Below are 21252 nucleotides of genomic sequence, written 5' to 3' on the forward strand. Positions count from 1 at the left end.
AATGGGGGGGGGGGGGGTAGACTTTGAGCCGAAAATTACCGGGTCCACCTGAAGGTGTCCGGTATAAAAAAATTAGATCTTACTGGTGTGACTGCGCGACTGAGGCGCTATTTTTTGGTGGCGAGAAGAACTACTAATAAATCGACTAGTGACCGACGAGAGTGTCAAGCTAGGGGGTAATGGAGTAACCAGAGGTGCCACCTAGCGGCCCGAGACATAAGGAGGAGAGAGATTGTCGTTACCTCCGCGCGAGCGCAGTAGTGTCGGCGCTGCCGAAACCACAAGTGGTGTTAGTGACCCCAGCCGTCGCTAGATGTCGTTAAAGTCCAGAATCGTTACTGCGGCTGTCAAGCCTGAGATGGCCTTGAATTCGGTTAACGTATTCGTGCGGTCGTCGCTCCTAGCTTCACTTCTGAGAAGAAAGGGTGGGTGAGCAGGAGGGGGATGGCTTTAAAAAACGCATGGTCTGTGGGACGCAATTCCCACGGGATCCTCCTGTCGTGTCTTGCTGCTAGTGAACCTTATACCGATTCGTGACAGAGTTAGCAGGGCTCGACACTGCTTCACAAGATGCTCTAGGCAAAAGTAGTCACGCGAAGAAAGAAAGTTACCGGCCCCCGACGTGCCTGGAGGCGGGAGAAATATTAGCCAGAATGCCAGCCTAGCATGAGGCTGTGAAAGAAAATCAGCTCGCCTCTGAGAACAGAGGCTGATGGCCTGGCCGTAAAGAAAATAAGATGAGAGAAAAAAAAAAAAAATTTACAAAAATATTTAAGATTACAAAATTTTAAATAAAACGTGCCTAAATCCCTAATACACGGCACATACTTCCCCGCGTTAAAGCGGAGCTTAGGGGAAAGCAAAAACAAAAACCATAAACTTCAGTAGGACGAGTTACCAGGTTCGCCTGTATCCTACTACTTACATGCTAACACACAAAAAAAAGATTAAACACTCTTATGAACTAATGTGCACATTCTTAATGACTAAAATGATTAAATTCATTAACTTAATTAAAATTATTAACTTAAGTGGCCACTTAAACTAACACCTTAGATTAGGTTTCTTACAAACTAGTACCATGGATTTTTATTGTTACTTAATGTTACTACCTAGGTTTTGTATTCTTCAGTTAAACTCCTTATTGAGTCTTACATTCATATATTTATATTTGGCATACCAAGGCTTAGAGAAAGTAATCGCTCCTATTTTAAATTCGGATGCGCTTTCTTAAGGTGGGAGATGTGCGCTCGTGTCACATACTCTCCGGAACTGGGGTCGGCTAGACTCACAGTCACTGGGGTTAGAAATCGTTGGATCTGTAATGGTCCATTCCAGCGATACGATAACTTGGCCGATCGCTTATCGATGGCCTTACTCTGCGGATGTGCTTTGCACATTACCGTGTCACCTAACCTGTAGTGGTTAGGGGAGCGGTACTTATTGTACCTTCTCTGACTCGTTTGGTGAGCCAAATTTAAATTCCTACGCGCCTTTCTCCAAATCTCCGTGATGTCCTTGGGATCATCCGGCAGTAGGTCTTCGAGAGACCAAAGATTGGAAAGGGGTGTGTTGGGCTTATAAGTAAACATAATTTTAAATGGGGTGGATTTGTGTCCTTCATGTCGGGCATAATAAAATGCCATCTGTAACCACACCAAATTACTGTCCCATTTTACCTGCGCATTCGCGTGGAACGCTATGAGCGCCGAACGAAGATTTCTATTAATTCTCTCCGCGTGCGAGGGTTTAGGGTAGTATGGCGATGTCGTCACATGCTGTATACCATGCGAGAAACACATGTTCTTGAAAGTTCTGGATGTAAACTGTTTTCCGTTGTCGGATACAATTATGTTCGGTAATCCTGAAGTTTTAAAAATGTGATTTTGTAATGCACGCACAGTGGTGTCAGCTGTAGCCTTACGGAGTGGAATAAGCCAAACAAACTTCGAAAAGGCATCTATTCCCACAAGAAGCATAGAGTGTCCGGATTTGGATCGAGGAAATGGCCCTACAAAATCAATAAAAAGTTTTTGCATAGTTCTTACGGCTACTTCTGAGGCAAGAAAACCGTACTGTGTATTTTGTGCAGGTTTACTTAGTGCACATATCTTACATAAATTAACTCGCTGTGTAATGTCCCGGTGCTTTCCTTCCCAAATAAAATGGCGTCTGATACCTTGAATGGTTTTATAAATATATAATGGGCACCGAGAGGTGAACTATCGTAATATGTGAAAATCATATCACGCAGATTTTGTGGAAGAACAATTTTAAGGTGCCTTGACTGTTGTGTACGTTTTTGTAGGAGACCTTAAGCTAACTTATAAAATTTCGGAGCTGTACCAGTTTTAACTTGTTCAATTATTTTTGCCAAATATGGGTCAGCTTGTTGATGTGTTTGTATGTCCTGAAAAGCTAAGGGGAAATCGGTTAGGAGTGCCTGACACGAAATCTGAGGTTCCTCCTGAGATATTGTTTCGGAGGGGTTCTCGAACATTCGAGAAAGTGTGTCAGCCACAATGTTTTGAGTACCGCGAATATGTTGAATATTAAATTTGAGAGAAGAAATTTTGGTGATCCACCTTCCAAGTTTTACTAATTGTTTAGGGTGAGCTAACAGCCAAGCGAGTGCCTGATTATCAGTTTCCAATAGAAATTCCCTATGTTCCAGAAACTGTCGAAATTTATCAATAACAAAAACTACTGCTAAACATTCCAATTCATACACTGAAGATGCTTTCCTCTCCTGAAACGTTAATGTACGTGAGGCAAAGGCAATGGGTTGCCTGGCACCATCTATTTCCTGAGACAATACTGGCCCTATAGCAACACTTGAGGCGTCTGTTTGTAAAGTAAAGGGTTTACTAAAATCTGCCATGCGCAGAACAGGTGGATTCGTTATGGCTTCTTTCAAGAAATTAAATGCCTTGTCTTGTTCAGGACCACAAATATATTGTGTATTTTTCTTACGTAATGCATTCAAAGGTGCCACATGCTCGGCGAAATTTGGTATGTATTTGGCATAAAAATTAGCCATGCCAATAAAACGAGCTATGCCCTTTGTGTCTTTAGGTGGTTTGAATTCCCTGATCGCCTGTGTTCGTTCTGGATCAATTGTAACACCTTTGTGTGATACCAAATGTCCAAGAAAAGATATTTCGGAAGCAGCAAATTTTACCTTTTTTGTATTTACAGTGAGGCCTGTCTTGCGCAGTCTTTCAAGGACAAGAGTCAGATGCTGGATGTGTTCCTCAAAACTTTCTGAATAAATTACAAGATCATCTAAATAATTGTAAACAAATTTAAATTTAAAATCTCCTACTACTTGTTCAAGAAGTCGTGTGAGTACTTGAGCACCTGTGGCCAAGCCAAAAGGTACCATATTATACTGGTAAAGATTCCAAGGTACGCAAAATGCGGTAATAGGTTTTGAGTCTTGCGTGAGTGGGATCTAATGGTACGCCGAATTGAGATCGAACACACTGAAATACCTGGCCTTACTAAACCAATGAAAGGCCGAGTTCAAAATCTGGGAGGGGTGTTTGCGGTATTTTAATCTGTTTGTTCAGTTTTCGATTATCAGTGACGAAACGTAGTTCCGTGCCCTTGGGCACTAGAAATGCAGGTGAACTGAAAGGAGAATTAGAAGGTTCTATTACCTTATTATCTAACATTTTTTGTAAGTGTTTTCTCATAATTTCCATTTTAGGACCTAAAAGTTGATAAGGGTGACTTTTGACTGGCGTGGTATCAGTCAATTCAATTTGATATTCAATTAGGTTAGTTCGACCTAATTTCTTAGTTAGCACATCTGAAAATTCATTACACAAATCTCGAATAGCAACTTGTTTACTGGGCTCGAGATGATCCAGGGACAAAGAATTTCTCTCGTCAGTGTTGGTAGAAACATTAGTAACTTGTCCTGAACTTTTATTTTCAGGTCCCACGAATGGTATGACAAGATTTTTATTAAATTTAAATACAAAACTTCCTGCTTGTAGATCAATCAAAATACCTGTTTTAGCGATGAAGTCGGAGCCTAGAATAATCTGCGTGGCTAATTTTTCTGCCACAAGAAAAGGGAAATTCCAAGTGAATAATTCTATCTTGATTTTCACTAAAGCCACTTTGGATATACTAATTGGTTCGTCCGCTGCAGTAAACAGCGCACATCCGTGACTTCTGTTTTCAGAACCTGCTTGTTCTTCTGTAATTCCCTAAATAAATCGCCTGAAATAAAACTACGAGTATCTCCTGTATCTATCAGACCAATAATTTGATTTTTGCCAAACATTGCTTTAGTGTATGGTACTACAGTTCGGACGTGACCAAAAATGTTGTGACACTTACGTTTTCCGTTGTTAGTCAGGCTAACACATTTTTTGCAAATTCTTGTGAATTTCTCAGAATTTTCTTTATGATTAATTTGCTGTGTTATAATCTTTTGTTTGTTTTTTCTGTCTTTTTCTGTGTATTTCTTTCGTTTATTTTTCTTGTGTTTTTGTTTTCCTGTGTTATGCCTTTTTTGATTTTTGTTTTGTTTCTGTGATTCGTTAGTATGCACATTATGCACTGAAAAATTCCTCTCGGATGATGTTTTAGGTGGACCAGGTAGAAATTTGCCTGGCCACCAACTTACGCGTTTTTTGCCTTGTTAAAATTTGGTTTGAAATTTTTGTGTTTACATTGCTCAATGTAATGTCCTGTTTGCTTGCAATAATTACAGAAAGGTGTTTGTTGTTGTATGTTCTTGTTTGAACCATACTTATTATTTCTGTAGTAGTTTGTTTTCTGTTGTGGGTGGCTATTTTGTTGTTTCGTGTATGGAAAACTATTTGCAGTTTCTGCCTGAGGATCATGCTTATCTACGGACTTCGCTGACCTGTTTCTCTGAGTGTCTGCATATTCGTAACTCATGGCCTGTATACAAATGTATTCTACAAAACTCCGTGGCCTAGACTGGAAAACAGCGCGTGAGCGCTCTGCCTGATTTAGTCCGTCTACTATGCAACTAACTATTTCGCTCTCTGATACGCCCAATCTGAGAACCGCCGCGGCTTCTCTGATTGATGCTACATCGTGTGGCAATGCTTCATTACTTCGCTGTAGCCTGTTGTACCATTCCAAGCGGTAATTTGTCAAAAGTCTGGCAGGTATAAAAAAATTCAAAATTTCTTCGTTGTATTTGTCAAAAGAGTAACTATTTTCTATAGCTTGACTCGTTCTTTCACTCAGTGGTGGTTGGGTGTAGGGAAAAACTATCTCCAACAACTGTTTGTCAGGAATGCCCCCTTTCTGTCTGATTTTAAGTAAGTGCCTTATGAATTCGATTAATTTATCTGGGTCAAGACCACTTGTTTCTGGAAAACCAAAAAGTAATCTCTCGACTGGATGGGCAATTTTCCCATAACAGCTATACTCAGCCGCCCTTGGCGTAACTGGTAATGTTGTTTCTGGTTGATTCTGCATTTATGGCGGAGGTGGAGGTGAAGGATGTGCAATTTGCGCGGTGGGGATGGTAGGGATCAGAGTTCCTTGCCCGGATGTCAATAAAGAATGAAACTGGGAAAATGGATTAAAATATGGCTGGTTTGTGGCGAATGGGAAAAACAAATTTTGCTGTGTTAAAGGATGCGGATTTGCAGGCAAGTTACCGGAAAATGTGACACTGTTGATGGGAGCTGTAGAAGCATGCATGCCTGAGGTAATTTGAGTGGTGGCTGCTGGGATGGGAGGGGTTGAAACTGTGATGAGTGATTGAGATGTTGATGATGAAATGGGCGGAACTTGCCTTGTTTGACACAAAGATACTTGTGTGTCGGGTTGCCTTATTTCCTGGGAAAATTCCGGATTTTCACTCTCTACATTTCCTAGTGATTCTATTACTAGGTTTTCTGTCTGGGCAATGTTGGCCCGAAGGTCCTGTTGAGTTTCCAGTTGGACTGCCCTAGCTTTCAATTTAATTTGTAAGGAGTTTGTCTGTTGCAGACAACGATTTAGCTCTGTTCGATAAACACCATTGAGCACATATGCGGAAAGTACCACTAGATTTTCCAGACGTCTGGTGACATGCTCTAATCGCATAATGTGTCGCTTTACATTGGGCAAATTCTCTTCCACATCTGAATAACTTACGAAAGCAGCTATGTCGTAAAATTTGGAGCAAGCAACGTTGAATTCCTCGAGTATTTCTAAATTTAGATTATGTACTGAGGTAGGTAACTTATCATGTACTGCGGCTCGAAGCCATTTTCGCAGCTCTTGCGAATTTCCAGTAGTTGGTAAATTACGCAACTGCAACTCGTAACTTAATTGATCTACTAGTAATAGCTCCGGAGTATTCATCCTGTCCGGATTCATAGTATGACACAAAACAAAACACTACCCTTTAAAAATTATCTCTTAAACTTTAAACTTAGGTATACACTTAAATCTATCTTAAGATTAAAACAATTGCTTTAACGAGGGGGAGTATGCGCCTTCATTATTTATTATTATTATTACTACGTGCGTCGGGAAATGAACAGTGTACTCTGGGTGTAACAAGCTGTCAGATTAGCTTGCACAACACGGTACCGACAATGAACGTCACGTCAGCCGGCAGGACTGACCTTGGCGCGCAGCGCCTTTAACTGGGTGTGTGGTGGGGAGGGTGTATCTTGTCCAGCGGAAACGTCTCTGTTGATAAGCCATGCGCGCGGGCTGAGTTGCGAGGGGGACAGCCAGCTGCCTCTCCGCGCATGCTCAAATGTAAACACAGAGACCAAAGTGCAACAAAACTTATTATAATTTTTAAATTCAAGGGTCAATTTAGCTACTACGTGTATCAGCGGACAGTTCACAAATTACTTACTACAAAAAGATTCTAAGTGTCCAAGAAAAACATTTAAAAAATTTTTTTAATTCCATTTTTTTTTAAATTTTTATTTTAGGTATGACCTTTCAACTTAGTTATGCCTAAAGACGTAACCACGCTCTGCTACCATTTTGTAATACCCCAAGTGTCTTAAAGAATAATTAAGTAATTATTTAAAAAGATTTGGAAACTCTGAATACTGGGGCCCTCAATTGATAGCTATAAAAGTCAACAACAGAGGCGACACTACGAGTAAACAAAGAAAACTTAGAGACTCCCTACGAACACTTGGGAGAAAAAGGATCGTTATTATATATTAAATAAATAAAAACAAATGTTTCGTCTATAGACTTCTTTATTTTATTAATCATTGTTCTTTTTTTTTATAGATTAAATTTTCCTTAGTAAAATCTGTTTTTCATTGATAAGTGATCTTATTTAAATTCCTCACAATTACACTTATTTACTAATTGAACTTATTTTCTATCGGGCCGGCCCTGAATGTTTAACAAAAATAACAATACTTAAACACATGAATGAAATCAACATTGTTAACTTTAAAGGTTGTACATATAGTCCTTGCAAAACATAATATAAATTTCTTCTCCTCGAACTGCTTTTACTGTACGCTGTCTTAACTTGGTTACACTATTTTTTTTTGAGTTCGTGAATAGAATAATAGAATTATGCGGGTATCACCCGGGGCTCTAGGTAGACGGTGATCGAGGTAGTAGGCCTAAGGAAAGTGGATTCTGCTCAGGAACCGACTCCAGAGGTTCTGGCAGAGGATTTTGGCTGCCCCAAACTTGGAACCCTGTCGGAAACAGAGGTTCAAATTCCAAAGAATTAGACCTGTTTCCAGACAGTATACTTAAATGGCGCAAAAGGCCAATAGAAGGAAAATTAAAGGGGGAGATGACGTCAAGACTTACCAAAACAGGGTGTTGGTCCTGGCGCTCAGGAGAGGGCGTTTCGTCTCCGAAAACTCGAATCACGATGCGTGGTAGACACGGAAGTCATCATGAGTTAAAAAAAAAATTAGTATATGTAATTTAAAAAAACTAAGGTTCTCTACTTTCAACTAAACTACTGACTGGTTAATATTAATTTTGGATAGGGACTTCATCCCTCTAGTCTGAGAAGACTACATAATATACGATGCGATGTCTCGATGATTCGCCAAAGATCGCAGTTATTAACGGTACCAGTCGGTCAGGAGGCGCGCACCGAAGTAAGTTCAGAGCGGGATATCACCAGAATATCATAAGCGCGGGGTCTCTAGAGAATGGGAGGGGGGGTAGACTCTGAGCCGAAAATTACCGGGTCCACCCGAAGGTGTCCGGTATAAAAAAATTAGATCTTACTGGAGTGACTGCGCGACTGAAGCGCTATTTTTTGGTGGCGAGAAAAAGTTCAAATAAATCGACTAGTGACCGACGAGAGTGTCAAGGTAGGGGGTAATGGAGTAATCAGAGGTGCCACCTAGCGGCCCGAGACATCAGGAGGGAGGTTGTCGTTACCTCCGCGCGAGCGCGGTAGTGTCGGCGCTGCCGACGCCCACAAGTGGCGTTAGTGACCCCAGCCGTCGCTAGATGTCGTTAAAGTCCAGAATCGTAACTGCGGCTGTCAAGCCTGAGATGGCCTTGAATTCGGTTAACGTACCCGTGCGGTCGTCGCTCCTAGCTTCACTTCTGAGTAGAAAGGGTGGGTGAGCAGGAGGGGGATGGCTTTAAAAAACGCATGGTCTGTGGGACGCAAGGCCCACGGGATTCTCCTGTCGTGTCTTGCTGCTAGTGAACCTTAAACCGATTCGTGACAGAGTTAGCAGGGCTCAGCACTGCTTCACAAGCTGCTCTAGGCAAAAGTAGTCACGCGAAGAAATAAAGTTACCGGCCCCCGACGTTCCTGGAGGCGGGAGAAATATAAGCCAGAATGCTAGCCTAGCATGAGGCTGGGAAAGAAAATCAGCTCGCCTCTGAGAACAGAGGCTGAGGGCCTGGCCGTAAAGAAAATAAGATGAGAGAAAAAAATAATATTTCCGAAAATATTTAAGATTACAAAATTTTAAATAAAACGTGCCTAAATCCCTAATACACTGTACAACATTAAATTGTACAAATTCACCAGATTTTTAGGTTTTTCTACCGTTATCAGAAAATACTAGTGCATTTTATCTTTGTGGCACCGATTGGAAAAACTTAGTTCAAGGCAAGCCATAGATTTGATGTCGGTATTGGCATACAACCAAATAAAATCTCATTTTGAACAGCTCACATTATTCTCTCAATCCAAAAAATAGTTTTGAGTGCTCATTTTGTTAAAATTAATAATAATTTATATTTTTGTACCATCAATGGTTACACTTGTAACGAAGTAAATGTAACATAGTCTACCGCTCTACCTTTCGCCTTAGGTTAGGTTAACCTTTGGTTCAAAATGAGCAGAGGAAGCCTGAGGAACATGGGTTCTGCAATGTGTCCTCCTGTAATGGAAAGTTTAAGCACAAAGAGGGCCGACTGAATATGCTGCCTATGAATAATAGGTGCTTAATAAAGTATATACATTAAAGATCAAACACACTTTATGATGTAAAGAAATTTTAAGGGTTAGAAGGTGTGAATAAATAAAAATTAATTAGACATATTTCAGAGGGCAGCCATATTACACCTTACTTTTTAATTTTTTTTTATAAATATTATGAATTACAAAACCAATTTACAATAATAAATAAAAACTCTTAAAAAACAAGTGACTTTTTTGAGTATTGTTAAATCTCGCAATTGATCATAAGTTTATCTCTGGGGCCCCAACTAGTTTATATCAGGAAAAGAATTAATTATAGAGTAGGTAAATTACATTTAAACATTTTTGTTATATTCGAATTTAATTTTAACTTTAGCAGGTTAATGTATCCAAAAGAGAAATTTAATTGTCCTAAGAATGCATGCTATATGCGGAGAACACAAGAGTAACTCTTATATGGTACACATTCTGAGGCCGTAGGAGAGAGGAGGAAAATCCACTCCTAGTAGAAAATCAGGTATTCATTTCAGTTCAGACATGGCTCGGTCACACCAGGACGCCCACCGCTAAACAACAGATGGCAAGTCCATAAAAAAAATGGATCATGAAAATAATACTTTAAACACGATCCTCAAAGGATTCGTGAAATAACTCACCCCTTCAGGTGGTTAGATGCTCTTAAATTACTCCATAATTTTACGATACAACAGAAGCTACAACTAAATCATGTTTATTATGGCGGCCACGACATGATGAAGGCAGAGACAGCAAATTGCTGGGAATTTAGCAGTGACCAAAGAGTCACCACTTTATAGAACCGTGCAAAACAAAAGTTGTGTTCCAATATACCTATGGCATAATGCCTTACAAAGAAATACCTTAAATAAATAGCTTTTGATATTTCATTACAATATTGTAAGTTCAGAAATACATCACAAATTTCATATTTGATAAAGCAAAACATTACAAACAATCCACTATAATTATATTATTTTATTATTTTATTATTAAGTTATATTAAATTGTCTACAGTAAAAAATATATTAGTAAAAATATAAATGATAAAAAAATCAAGCAGCTCTTCAATTTGCCTTAAAAAAATATATATGATATGAAATTGATCATATGTCCAGCAAATGCTGAATAGTGGCACAATAGTGAAATGTTAATTCAAACAGATAAATATATGTATCTTTTTAAACAAAAAAAGAGTATAGATACGTATGTAATATAAATTGAGTTTCCTGATATTTAATAATTATTCCACCCATTAATTTTCGTACAGGAAAATGTTTTGAATTACTGAACAGTAAAAAAAAATTTTTCTTGAAAATAAAATGCTCCATGAATCAATTAAATTTAACAGTGTAAATGTTGTATATAATGTGAAAAGTTTAAATCTTCAGTTTCGACGGGTAAGATAAACAAAGTTCAGTCACAGACGTAATTTATCAATTATCTAGCTAGTATTGTACATGAAAACCGGATTAACGAATTATTTGTTCTGTCTACTAAAACAAATCTAAGGGAAAATATATTTTCATTTTTGAAATATTGAAAAAAAAGTTTTGTAAAACGTCAGTACCCAAAAAATTGCTAAATAGTAACCCACTATTCTCCCATACCACTAACATTTTCTAGATTTAACTATTTCAGTACTGTACTTAAACACTTAAATGGTGACTTATAATGAAGTACCCCTATCTCCTTAGTTTTTGTTTTTGCATTAACCTTTAATAGAGACTGAGCTCTGCTTCTTTTGGCTTAGTTATATGATGACGGCGACCAGCAGTTTTTGAGGAACATTAAATAATAAACCAGTTTTATAAAACGTTAAAGACTTATGTGAATTAGTTGAGAGTGAAAAATGATTTTATAAGGAACATAATTTTACGATTTATTAAAACAATAATAATAAATAGTCGTGGGAAAACTCCTGGGTTCGTAAATCGACAGCCCAATTAAAGATTTTACTACACAGTTAGGTATATTGATATTCAATATTTACATCACAAATACATAATCTTCAAAAAATGCCTAGTAATCAATTACACGCAAAAATGTTTACTCCCCAGTCACTCGGTTTGTACACACCGCACACCTCGCTGGGCCGCACCACTGGTGCCACTCTCGCCGCAAAACTCCTCGTGGACCTTCGCCGCTGCCGTCACACTTCCCTTCGCCGAGGTTCGCTCGACATTTCACTCGGAACTTAGCTCGGAACTCTCGCCGGACCCATGGCACTCTCGCCGAGAAACTCGCTCCCCCAGGAACTCCGCCGCACCCGCGAAACTAATGCGCAGACACTCACCCCGGAACTCCGTTTTACCCGTGGCTCAATTGCGCCGACTATCGTACTGGAACTCCGCCGCACCCATGGCACTATCGCCCGGATCAACTCCCAACTGAACTGAATAGGCCCAGGCGCGACTTTAAGAAGTCCGAGCTTGGCTGGGGCCAGTTGCGTCATTCCGCGCCGCCCCGACGCCAAAAATCACTCGAAAGGTGTCGGCAGCTCGCATGGTGGTGCGCCGAACTCCCCAGCTGTCAGGTGTCAGGTGTCAGGTTAACGGCACCACGCGGGGAGCATTGGATAGAAGGGGGGAAAGGCAGCGACCCTTGTAATCTACCAGACGTGCATGGCACATCTCACGTATCGGTTACCACGTGACGTCAGTCGCCTTGCGGGGCCACCAGCCTGCTCTGCACCTGCGTGCAGCGGCCCTGCTTATGTTTTGTAACATTGCCCCCTCCTTAAACCGGTTCGTCCCGAACAGGTAACGCATCACTTCCAGCATATTCCCTCAAGCGGTCGAAATGTACCACTTTCCTACGTCCCCTCTTTCCTCTCTGGTTCGTGTAAACCTCATCATTTTACACTTTAAGACTTCATAGGGGCCTTTCCATGATGCTCGAAGTTTAGGGCAGCTTCCCTTTCTTCGTTGCAGGTTATACAACCTCACTAAATCACCCTTATGGAATCCAGATGAATTGGGTTACAGGTATGTAGGTTACTAGTCTTCATTCGATTCGTCGCAAATCGAAGATTCCTACGGGCCTCCTCATGTACACGTGACATTCGCCCCTTTAGATGATTAACATATTCAGTGGTGCTGGTCGGCTCCTTGCACGGACGACTGATGTTGACATCACAGGGCAGTCTCAACACCTGTCCAAACACAATACTCGCAGTGGTCTGCCCAGTGGAGTCATCGATAGAATATATATATGCCATTTAGAACAACTGGATGTGTTGATCCCAATCCTGTTGATGCTTGGCCACAATTTTGGCAAGGTGTTCGTCAAGAGTTCTGTTGAAATTCTCCACCATGCCATTGGACTGAGGATGTATGGCTGTAGTCCTGTTTTTTTTTTTATTCCCAGTAACCGACACACCTCCTGAAATATTGTCGACTCGAAATTGCGGCCTTGGTCTGAGTGGAGCTCCATTGGTACCCCAAATCTGCAAATGAAGTGGTTGACTATTGCATCCGCAACAGTGGAGGCTTATTGATTAGGAAGTGTATAAGTCCCTGGCCACTTGCTGAAGTAATCCATTGCTACCAGTATATACGTGTTACCATGTTTTGTCTTGGGAAATCGTCCAGCAATGTCGATGGCTATCCTCTCCTCGTATGCCCTCATTTTCCCATGACTCTGGTGTTGTGGCCCCTTTTTAGCCGAGCATGCTCCGCATTGTTTACACGAAGCCTCCACATCCTGGCGACACCTCAACCAATAGAAGTGTTGACGGGTCTTGGATAGAGTTTGTTCACCCCTAGATGACCACCAGATGTACCGTCATGAATTTCCTTCAACACCTCTGCCACTAGACTCTTTGGAAGGAGTAGTTGCACGGTAACTACTTTTCCATTTGGACTCTCACATTTCCTCATTAGTAGCCCATTCACAATTCTCAAGGAATCCCACTGTGCCCAGTAAGCTTTCACAGCTCTTTGGCCACTGGAGATCACATGCTATTTTGGATGTTCAGTACCACTCTCTAGCCAGCTTATGATAGGTGCCAGGTCAGGATCTTGCTGCTGCGCTGTCTTCAAGCTGGCACTGTCCCATTTTTCTTTCCCATTAGTTATCGTTTTTTGCAGAATATCTTGATCCCCTCATTTTTCTCTGCCCTTTTGCAATGGTTACAGTCTACCTTGCATGGCTTTCGGGAGAGGGCATCGGCATTGCTGTGAATTCGGCCTTCCCTGTATTCTATCCGACAATCATATTGGTGTATATGTTCACCCACCTAGCAAGTTGCCTCTTTGAATTCTTGAACTGTAGTAGCCTCTTAAGTGTGGCAGTGTCAGTGCATAAAATAAATTTTCTCCCATATAAATATTTGTGGACATGTTGCGAAGACTTTACTACAGCCAAAATTTCTCGTCCTGTGACGCAGTAGTTGCCTTCAGGCTTACACAAAACTTTGCTGTAGAATGCTATTACTCGTTAATTTCCATCCTGAACCTGAGACAGCACAGTACCCAAACCATCTCCGCTTGCATCTGTGTCGAAGATATACTCTCTATGTAGATGGGGGTAGGCAAGTATAGGGCTAGTACTCAGGGATTTCTTGAGGTCTTGAAATGCAGTCTCGCATGCCGAGGTCCAAATAAATTGTCTCTTCTCCTCAGTCAGCTGATGCAGTGGTTTTGCGATTGTCGAGAACCCGGGCAAAAACCGTCTGTAGTAAGTACAAAGTCCCAGAAAACTTCTTACTTCATGCTTGTTTTTAGGTTGAGGCCACTTCATAACAGAATGGATCTTCTTAGGATCTGTTCGCACTCCATTATGCGATACTATATGCCCAAGGAATGTTACCTCATGCTGGAACAAGTAGCACTTCTTAGGACTTAACTTAAGTTGGGCATGGCGAAGCCTGTCGAATATATCCTGGAGATTTTGCAAATGTTCCTTCACTGTATTCCCTACTACAATAATGTAGTCTAGATATACTGGGCATGTTTTCCAAGTCAAGCCATGCAGGACAAGCTCCATCAATCTCTCAAAAGTTGCAGGAGCATTATATAACCCGAATGATAACACAGCGAACTGGAACAGACAACTACCTGTCGTAAAAGTAGCCATCTCCTAATCCTCTGGGTGTAGCTCCACTTGCCAGTAACCACTCTTAAGGTCTAATGTAGAGAACAATCTGGTGCCAGAGAGTGTATCAAGTGTGTCATCGATACATGGGAGGGGGTAGCTGTCCTTTTTGGTGATGTCATTCAGCTTCTGGTAGTCCATACAAAACCTCAGTTGGTCAACATTCTTTGCCACTAAAACAACTGAGGAAACCCAAGGACTTGCTGATGGTTCTATTACAACACCTTCCGTCATACCCACTATCAACTTCTCAGCTTCTTCCTGTTTTGCTAGAGGCAGCCATCATGGTGCTTGTCGGATCGGCTCTGTATCACCTGTGTTGATGCGATGATAGACCAGGCTTTTTCTCCCTAGATCAATATCCCCTGAGGAAAATATACATCGTGGTTGTTTACCAGAAAAGCTGCTACTTCTTCTTTTTTTCCCATCTGTCAGATTATTTTGGCATTGCATTAGTAGTTGCTCTATATTTGGATTCATTGTTTGCGCATCGAGTCTAACAGGTGAGGAAGACTCACATTGGCCTTCCCAAGAGAAAGGTTTGCAGCTAGCAATTGGGTCCCCTGTTTTAAGGACCCTAGTTTTAGAGTCGAAATGGCCCATCCTGACTGGTACAACTTCACCGAATCTTGCTATGCTTCGAGCGACCAGGAGTGCCTTCAATCCTAACTTCATATCTGGCTCTATCAGGTAGCTCATTTTGCCCCTAGGGCCTCCCGTAATCCTAGGTGCTATTATCTGCTCATTATTTGCTGGAATTAAACAGATTCGCTAACTACCACTTGCATTACTTCTAATTGGTCGGGAGTAAACAAAACCACCTCTTCATCTTTAATACACAGTACCTTTCCTTCCATGTCAATAACGAAACTGTATCGATTCATGATGTCTACTCCTAATATTACCTAATCGTTGATATTAGCAACAAGAAAGGTCTGTGATAATGTCCAAGTTCCAATCCTTATCTCCACATCCAACTGTCCATGCACAGGTAAGGTGTCTCCGGTTGCTGTTTTGAGTCTGCATGGAATGGATATTATCTTCAGCTTTTATCTATTTACAATATCTGTGCAAATAATAGATGCCGATGTTTCTGTGTCAACAGTAAGTAATCACTGTCTGCCATTGATCCAATCATTGAGCAAAGAAACTGCCATGGCCTCTACAATATACAGATACAGGAAAAACCCTAGGGGCTACCATTTCCTGTAGAGCTGACTTGAGCCCCCTCATACCAGCTATTATTCGTTTCCCTGTTGATCTTCTTATTTTTCTTCCTGTTGTGTTGTCTTCCTATGTGTCGGACAGTCCCACTTGATGTGTCCTAGTTCATTGCAGATGAAGCACAGCGGGCATCCTCCTACTGTTTTGATCTGGTTATCTGGAGTATCATTCAGCAGCTTCTTCAATGCCCTTAGAATAGCTACTTCATTAGTGGTGTTTCTAGCCTTTTCTGCATTGAAGGGCTCCAGTCCATCTCTCCTTGTCCTGACGATTGTGTTTCTTGTGGTGCTACGTAATGCCTCGATTTCCAGGGCATGAACCAAGGCCTCGCAGCTCTTCTTGTGTCGGGCCAAACAAAGAGTTTGCTGAACCTCCGCATATCTGAGCTCATATATAAAAGCACTAGTTCCTAGCTGCTGGCGGAACTCTGTTGGTGCTTATGGGTAGGCAAGGTGCAGGAATTTCTCGATGTCGGCTTCTAACTCTTGGAGGTTTTCCGAAGATATCTGTTGACGTGTCTTCAGGGCTGTTCTGTACACCTCGCCCATGTGTCAGTCGCCATACCTCTGCTCAAGGGCCTCTACTAAAACTCCATATTCTTTCTGGTCTGTACCTGGTATGGTCTGCAGCAGCTCTAGTGGAGATCCTCGCAGGGCCAAGAAGAGTGGCGAGTGACATAGCCTTTTCATCATCGTCCCACCCATTTACTTCAGCAGCTGAATAAAACGATTGGCCATCAAAAATGGGTGGCTTGAGTTTTGGGAAACCAGTTGCACCTTCCACCTTCATGTCTCCAGAATAACTACTCCATTTCGTAGCAGATGTAGCTTCCTTGAGCATCCGATGCCACTCTTAGGTTACCGCTGATACTAGCTCTTCAATGGCCTGCTCAATTTGAACTAACTTCTGCGTCATTCGCTGTTCTGTGGTGTGCTCAAGTTTGGCCAGCTGTTGCGCTACTAGTTCTTCATGTTCTGCTAAAAGTTGCTCCAAACACGGTACCTTGCCTTCCAACTGGTTGCTGGTTTCATCAATCTTCTTTTTCATTTCTTCTTGGATTTGCTTGATATCCTTTATCTCTTTCTTCATAACATTCTTCATCTCCTCTTGGCAGTTATCAATTTTATTTTTTATTTCTTCCTGGCTACTCTTCATCTCATCCAGCCTATTTTCCATTCTCTCCTGGTTACTCTTCAGTTCTTCCTTGATACTCTTCATTAAATTCTTAATTTCTTCCTTGTTACTCTTCATTTCATTCTTCATTTCTTCCCTGTTACTATTCATACCTTTCTTCATTTCTTCCCTCATTTCAGACAGGAATGTCATTCAAATCTAATGCTCGTCGATAGCCATCTATCTTGTCCACATATACTACAAGCCTATCACTAAAGTCTTATGACGACAATGTAATTTCCCCTACGATCTAACCTAAACCCCCTACTAAAAACATACACTAATTTTAATACCTAAAATCTAAACTCTATTAAAATATTTTTAAGTCACATTTATCTATTTGCAAATTTATTAATTAGGGCTATCACACTTCTGACACCAAAATGTTACAATTTAATAAAATAAAAATAATAAATCATAGTAGGAAAACTACTGGGTTCGTAAATGGATAGCCCAATTAAAGATATTACTTCACAGTATTATTGATTTCCAATATTTACATCACTAATAAATAATCTTCTAAAAATGCCTCATAATCAATTACATGCGAAAATTATTACTCCCAAGTCACTCGGTTTTTACACACCGCACACCTCGCTGGGCCACACCTCTGGCGCCACTCTCACCGCAGCACTCCTCGTTGACCTCCGTCGCGGTACTCCATCGCCGCACTCCGTCGCTACCGTCGCACTTCCCTTCGCCGAGGGTCCGCTCGATGCTTCGCTTGGAACTTCGTTCGGGACTCTCGCCGCACCCGCGACACAAACGCGCAGACTCTCTCGCCCTGGAACTCTCGCTCAGACACTCACCCCGGAACTCCGTCGCACCCGTGGCTCTATTGCCCGGACTATCGCACTGGAACTCAGCCGCACCCGTGGCACTATCGCCCGGATCAACTCCCAAATGATCTTGGAGGCTGGCGTCCTGGGCTTATATAGGACTTTGCACCACTTCTAGAAGTTTCGAGCGTGGCTTGGGCCAGTCGCGTCAATCCGCGCCGACCCGACGCCAGAAATCATTCGAAAGGCGTCGGCAGCTCGCATGGCGGTGTGCCGAACTCCCTAGATGTCAGGTGTCAGGTGTCAGGTTAACGGCACCGCGCGGGGAGCCCTGTGAAGGAGGAGAGGAAAGCCACGACCCTTGTAATATACCAGACGCGCGCGGCACGTCTTATGTTGCGGAGACTACATGACGTCAGTGGCCGTGCGGGGCTGCCAACCATCTCTGCACCTGCACTCCGCGGCCCTACCTACGTTTCGTAACAATATATAACGGTTAAAAAATTAATTCATTTGAGGTAATAGTGCTGCTTTTTCCTGCAAGTACAAATAAAATCAAAAAGTCTAAGAAAAATAATTAAAAGTTTTTTAAAAATAACTTTTGTATTTTCTATTTCTAATCAATAACTTTTAAAAAATATTCTCAAAATAGCAAACGTACTTTCTCAACCTTATTATAACTACCTACTTTAAATGATTGAAATGTTTTCCGACAAATTTTTCATCGTTGGTGTATTTATCTTGCAAAAAATCATTTGTTTACTTAAGTAAATTTTAGATTGTAAAGAGAATTTTTTTATTTTATAATTGTTAAATGTGATTAAAATATTTATGTTTGAACCACATCAGAAATCTAGGAGTTATTTAATAATAAATATTAATTTCATTTGCATGTGGATTATCTTCTTCGTAGTACATCAAAAACTTAAGGACTTACTATATACATAACTTTTTTTACACCCGACTCTATAATCTAATTGTTTTTCACGTTTATCGGATACAAATTAGAATCTATGTCATCTGGAATTCAATTAAAGGTACTGACTCCAATTTAATAGGAAATATAAAAAAAAATATTAAATGGATACATAAAAAATTTCAGTCTAACTACAGTCATTTTAACTATAGTAGCTTTTTATCTAATTCAAAAATAAAGTATTCACTTAGAATTTTGCAAATTTTACTATAATTTTTTTACTGCTTTGTTGTAATATCTCAGATTTGGTTAATAAATTAATAATATATAAATACTGTAAATTGCATTACATTAACATTATTAACAGAATAGCTCAATACATAAGTGTGGTCGAACTATAATATTTCTTTTGCAAACGAGAGCCTTTCCCTGGAAGAAAACTAAAAATAAAGATATTAAAAAACATAAAAATTGACTTTTGTTTGTGTCGTAAACATCGAAAAAAATATATTTGTTTTCTTTCATATTTTTGACAGAAGTGTAAAAAAATATTTTGTTGTTATGAACATTCTTAATGTAAATGTGTTTGTCCGTATTTTGTGGTATAACATATCTTGTCACCGTATATATGAAGTTCTAAATCTGTATTGTTACAAGTGGGTAATCAGGTCTGGAAATGATTGCCAAATTAATTAAATACAGTTTTATTTAGTACCTTATATGTACACTATTTCCTACGCGCTAATAAATAATTGTTTGTCTACAAAATTATCACTTTTTCACGAAGTTCAATTTGCTCTCCCCGCTGAAACTCCGCTTGACAGTGACTCCCTCTACTGCTCATCTCTTACCGCGCACCTATGTCGCAACACAATGCCTTGCTCTACTCACTCGTCCGCCCACATTCCAAAACCTGATGCTTCATTCCTCGTTGCACAAATCTTCGCACACGAAGACTGACGTTCACCATCCGCTATCGCTCGCCAAGATATCACTCATCCTCTTGACTCCACTGCCCTCGGAGGTCTGTCTCTCCGTTTATATACCAGCCAGGTACTGCACTGTTAAGGTCTCGTAGTCCTCAGAAGTGAAGCGTTATCAGAATCCCCGACTTAACAATCGAAGCACCGAGAGCAACGGCGTTTTAGTTGCGCAACTTCAAGCCAACGTGGCTCTAGGAACGTGCTAAACATTCGAGTGCCGCAGAGAATTTTTCGGGCTCAAAGGAAAATTGCTAGGGATCTGAAGAGGGAGTAGGGACGAGCCGCTTTAAATGGGATTAGGTGTGTAGTTGTAATGCTGGTTTGGGCACAACCTGCATCGCGCCGCACACGCAAGCAGGCATGCGGGCTGGCTGGCCAGCATCGTCACCAGAGTCCTCGCAAAAGGATGTTTGTGTTAACAGTGTTTCTTTTTTGTGTAATTGTTTGTTTTATATAATCGTTTTATGTGTTACATACTCTTAATATCCCTCAGATGTTCGATGGCGCATAAAACAAAACCAATAAAAAATTAAAGTAATAAAAATTATTTTAATATACATTTTGAATTCAGCAAATAAAAAATTAATCTATTTGAGGACAATATAATTAAAAATTTCCCTTGCAGTTTCAATTCAAGGTGCAAATTTTAGTTATAATGATTTATTATGTGAATCATGTCATATTCAAATCTCTTTTTCAGATACAGTTCTTCATTCTCGTCGTACAGTCGGCACCGACGCTCTTCTGGATGGACTGCGACTTCCCGAGGCTGCCCGCGGTGCTGCTCTTTACGCAGAACATCTTCATGCTCTTCTTGTTCTACGACTTCTACAGAAGAGCCTACCGTACCAAGAAGAACGTCCTTTGACGGGAAGTTCAACAATCAGAACACTTAAATTGTAATTAATTTCGATATTTCCCGTGGTAAGAGACGAGTGGTGTGTAGCTATTTATTACTAAATAAAGACGACATTCCGACATTTAGGAAATCACGCCATCAAAAGTTTCTTACATGAAGTAATGAAACAAATGAACCGATAAATAAATGCCTGCCAACATTAAAATACTAATAACACTTGTATAAATCAGCGTTTTAAATTTTTTTCCTTTTTTTTTTTTAGTTTTCTATGAATCACACACTTGCACCAAATCAAATAAATTTAAAATATTAACATAGTAAATTTTAAATATTTTGTAATGCTCGTTCTTGAAAAATAAATTTCTAGGTAAAAATATAAAAAAATTTCTCTGTCGTTAGTGCTAGATCCTCTTGATGCTGTTGTTGTCAATCAGAGTTTTACTGCGCCTTGTCTTTTAGCATCTACATAAACAATGAATTGGCTCTGATAGTTAAAAATTTGAAGTTCTTACAAATCCATAGAGTAGCCTTTTTGTTTTATGAAATTGTGCATTTTTTTAAATTTCCTATGACTCCCTGTCAAATGATTTTTTTGGATTCTACCAATATTTAACCAGGTAAATGGAAATTATAAATATTTAAAGTTATGTTTAAATGAAGTTGGTTCTAATAAAGTCTTAAAATAAATTGAATAGAAAATTATTTAAACACAATAAAACATATCTAGTATTAATGTCATTATTTTAATATTCTTGCTAAATAAAATAATCACAAACATCCAGTATAAATTTATTTTACTATGCTCAGTGAGTTGGTACCACTTG

General features: G+C 40.2%; 1 protein-coding gene across 2 annotated transcripts in view; it reads left to right on the forward strand.

Annotated features, from left to right (window-relative positions):
• LOC134535584 (very long chain fatty acid elongase AAEL008004-like) overlaps positions 1–20812 on the forward strand; it is a 33032-nt gene extending 12220 nt beyond the window's left edge. For both annotated transcript variants that reach the window (XM_063374796.1, XM_063374795.1), the window contains one exon: positions 20270–20812. In XM_063374796.1, the coding sequence (XP_063230866.1) occupies positions 20270–20437 (168 nt within the window). In that variant the 3' untranslated portion in view covers positions 20438–20812. The remainder of the gene's footprint in view (positions 1–20269) is intronic.
• Positions 20813–21252: the final 440 nt, after the last annotated feature.

Source organism: Bacillus rossius, chromosome 8 (assembly GCF_032445375.1).
Source record: "Bacillus rossius redtenbacheri isolate Brsri chromosome 8, Brsri_v3, whole genome shotgun sequence".
Lineage (NCBI taxonomy): Eukaryota > Metazoa > Arthropoda > Insecta > Phasmatodea > Bacillidae > Bacillus > Bacillus rossius.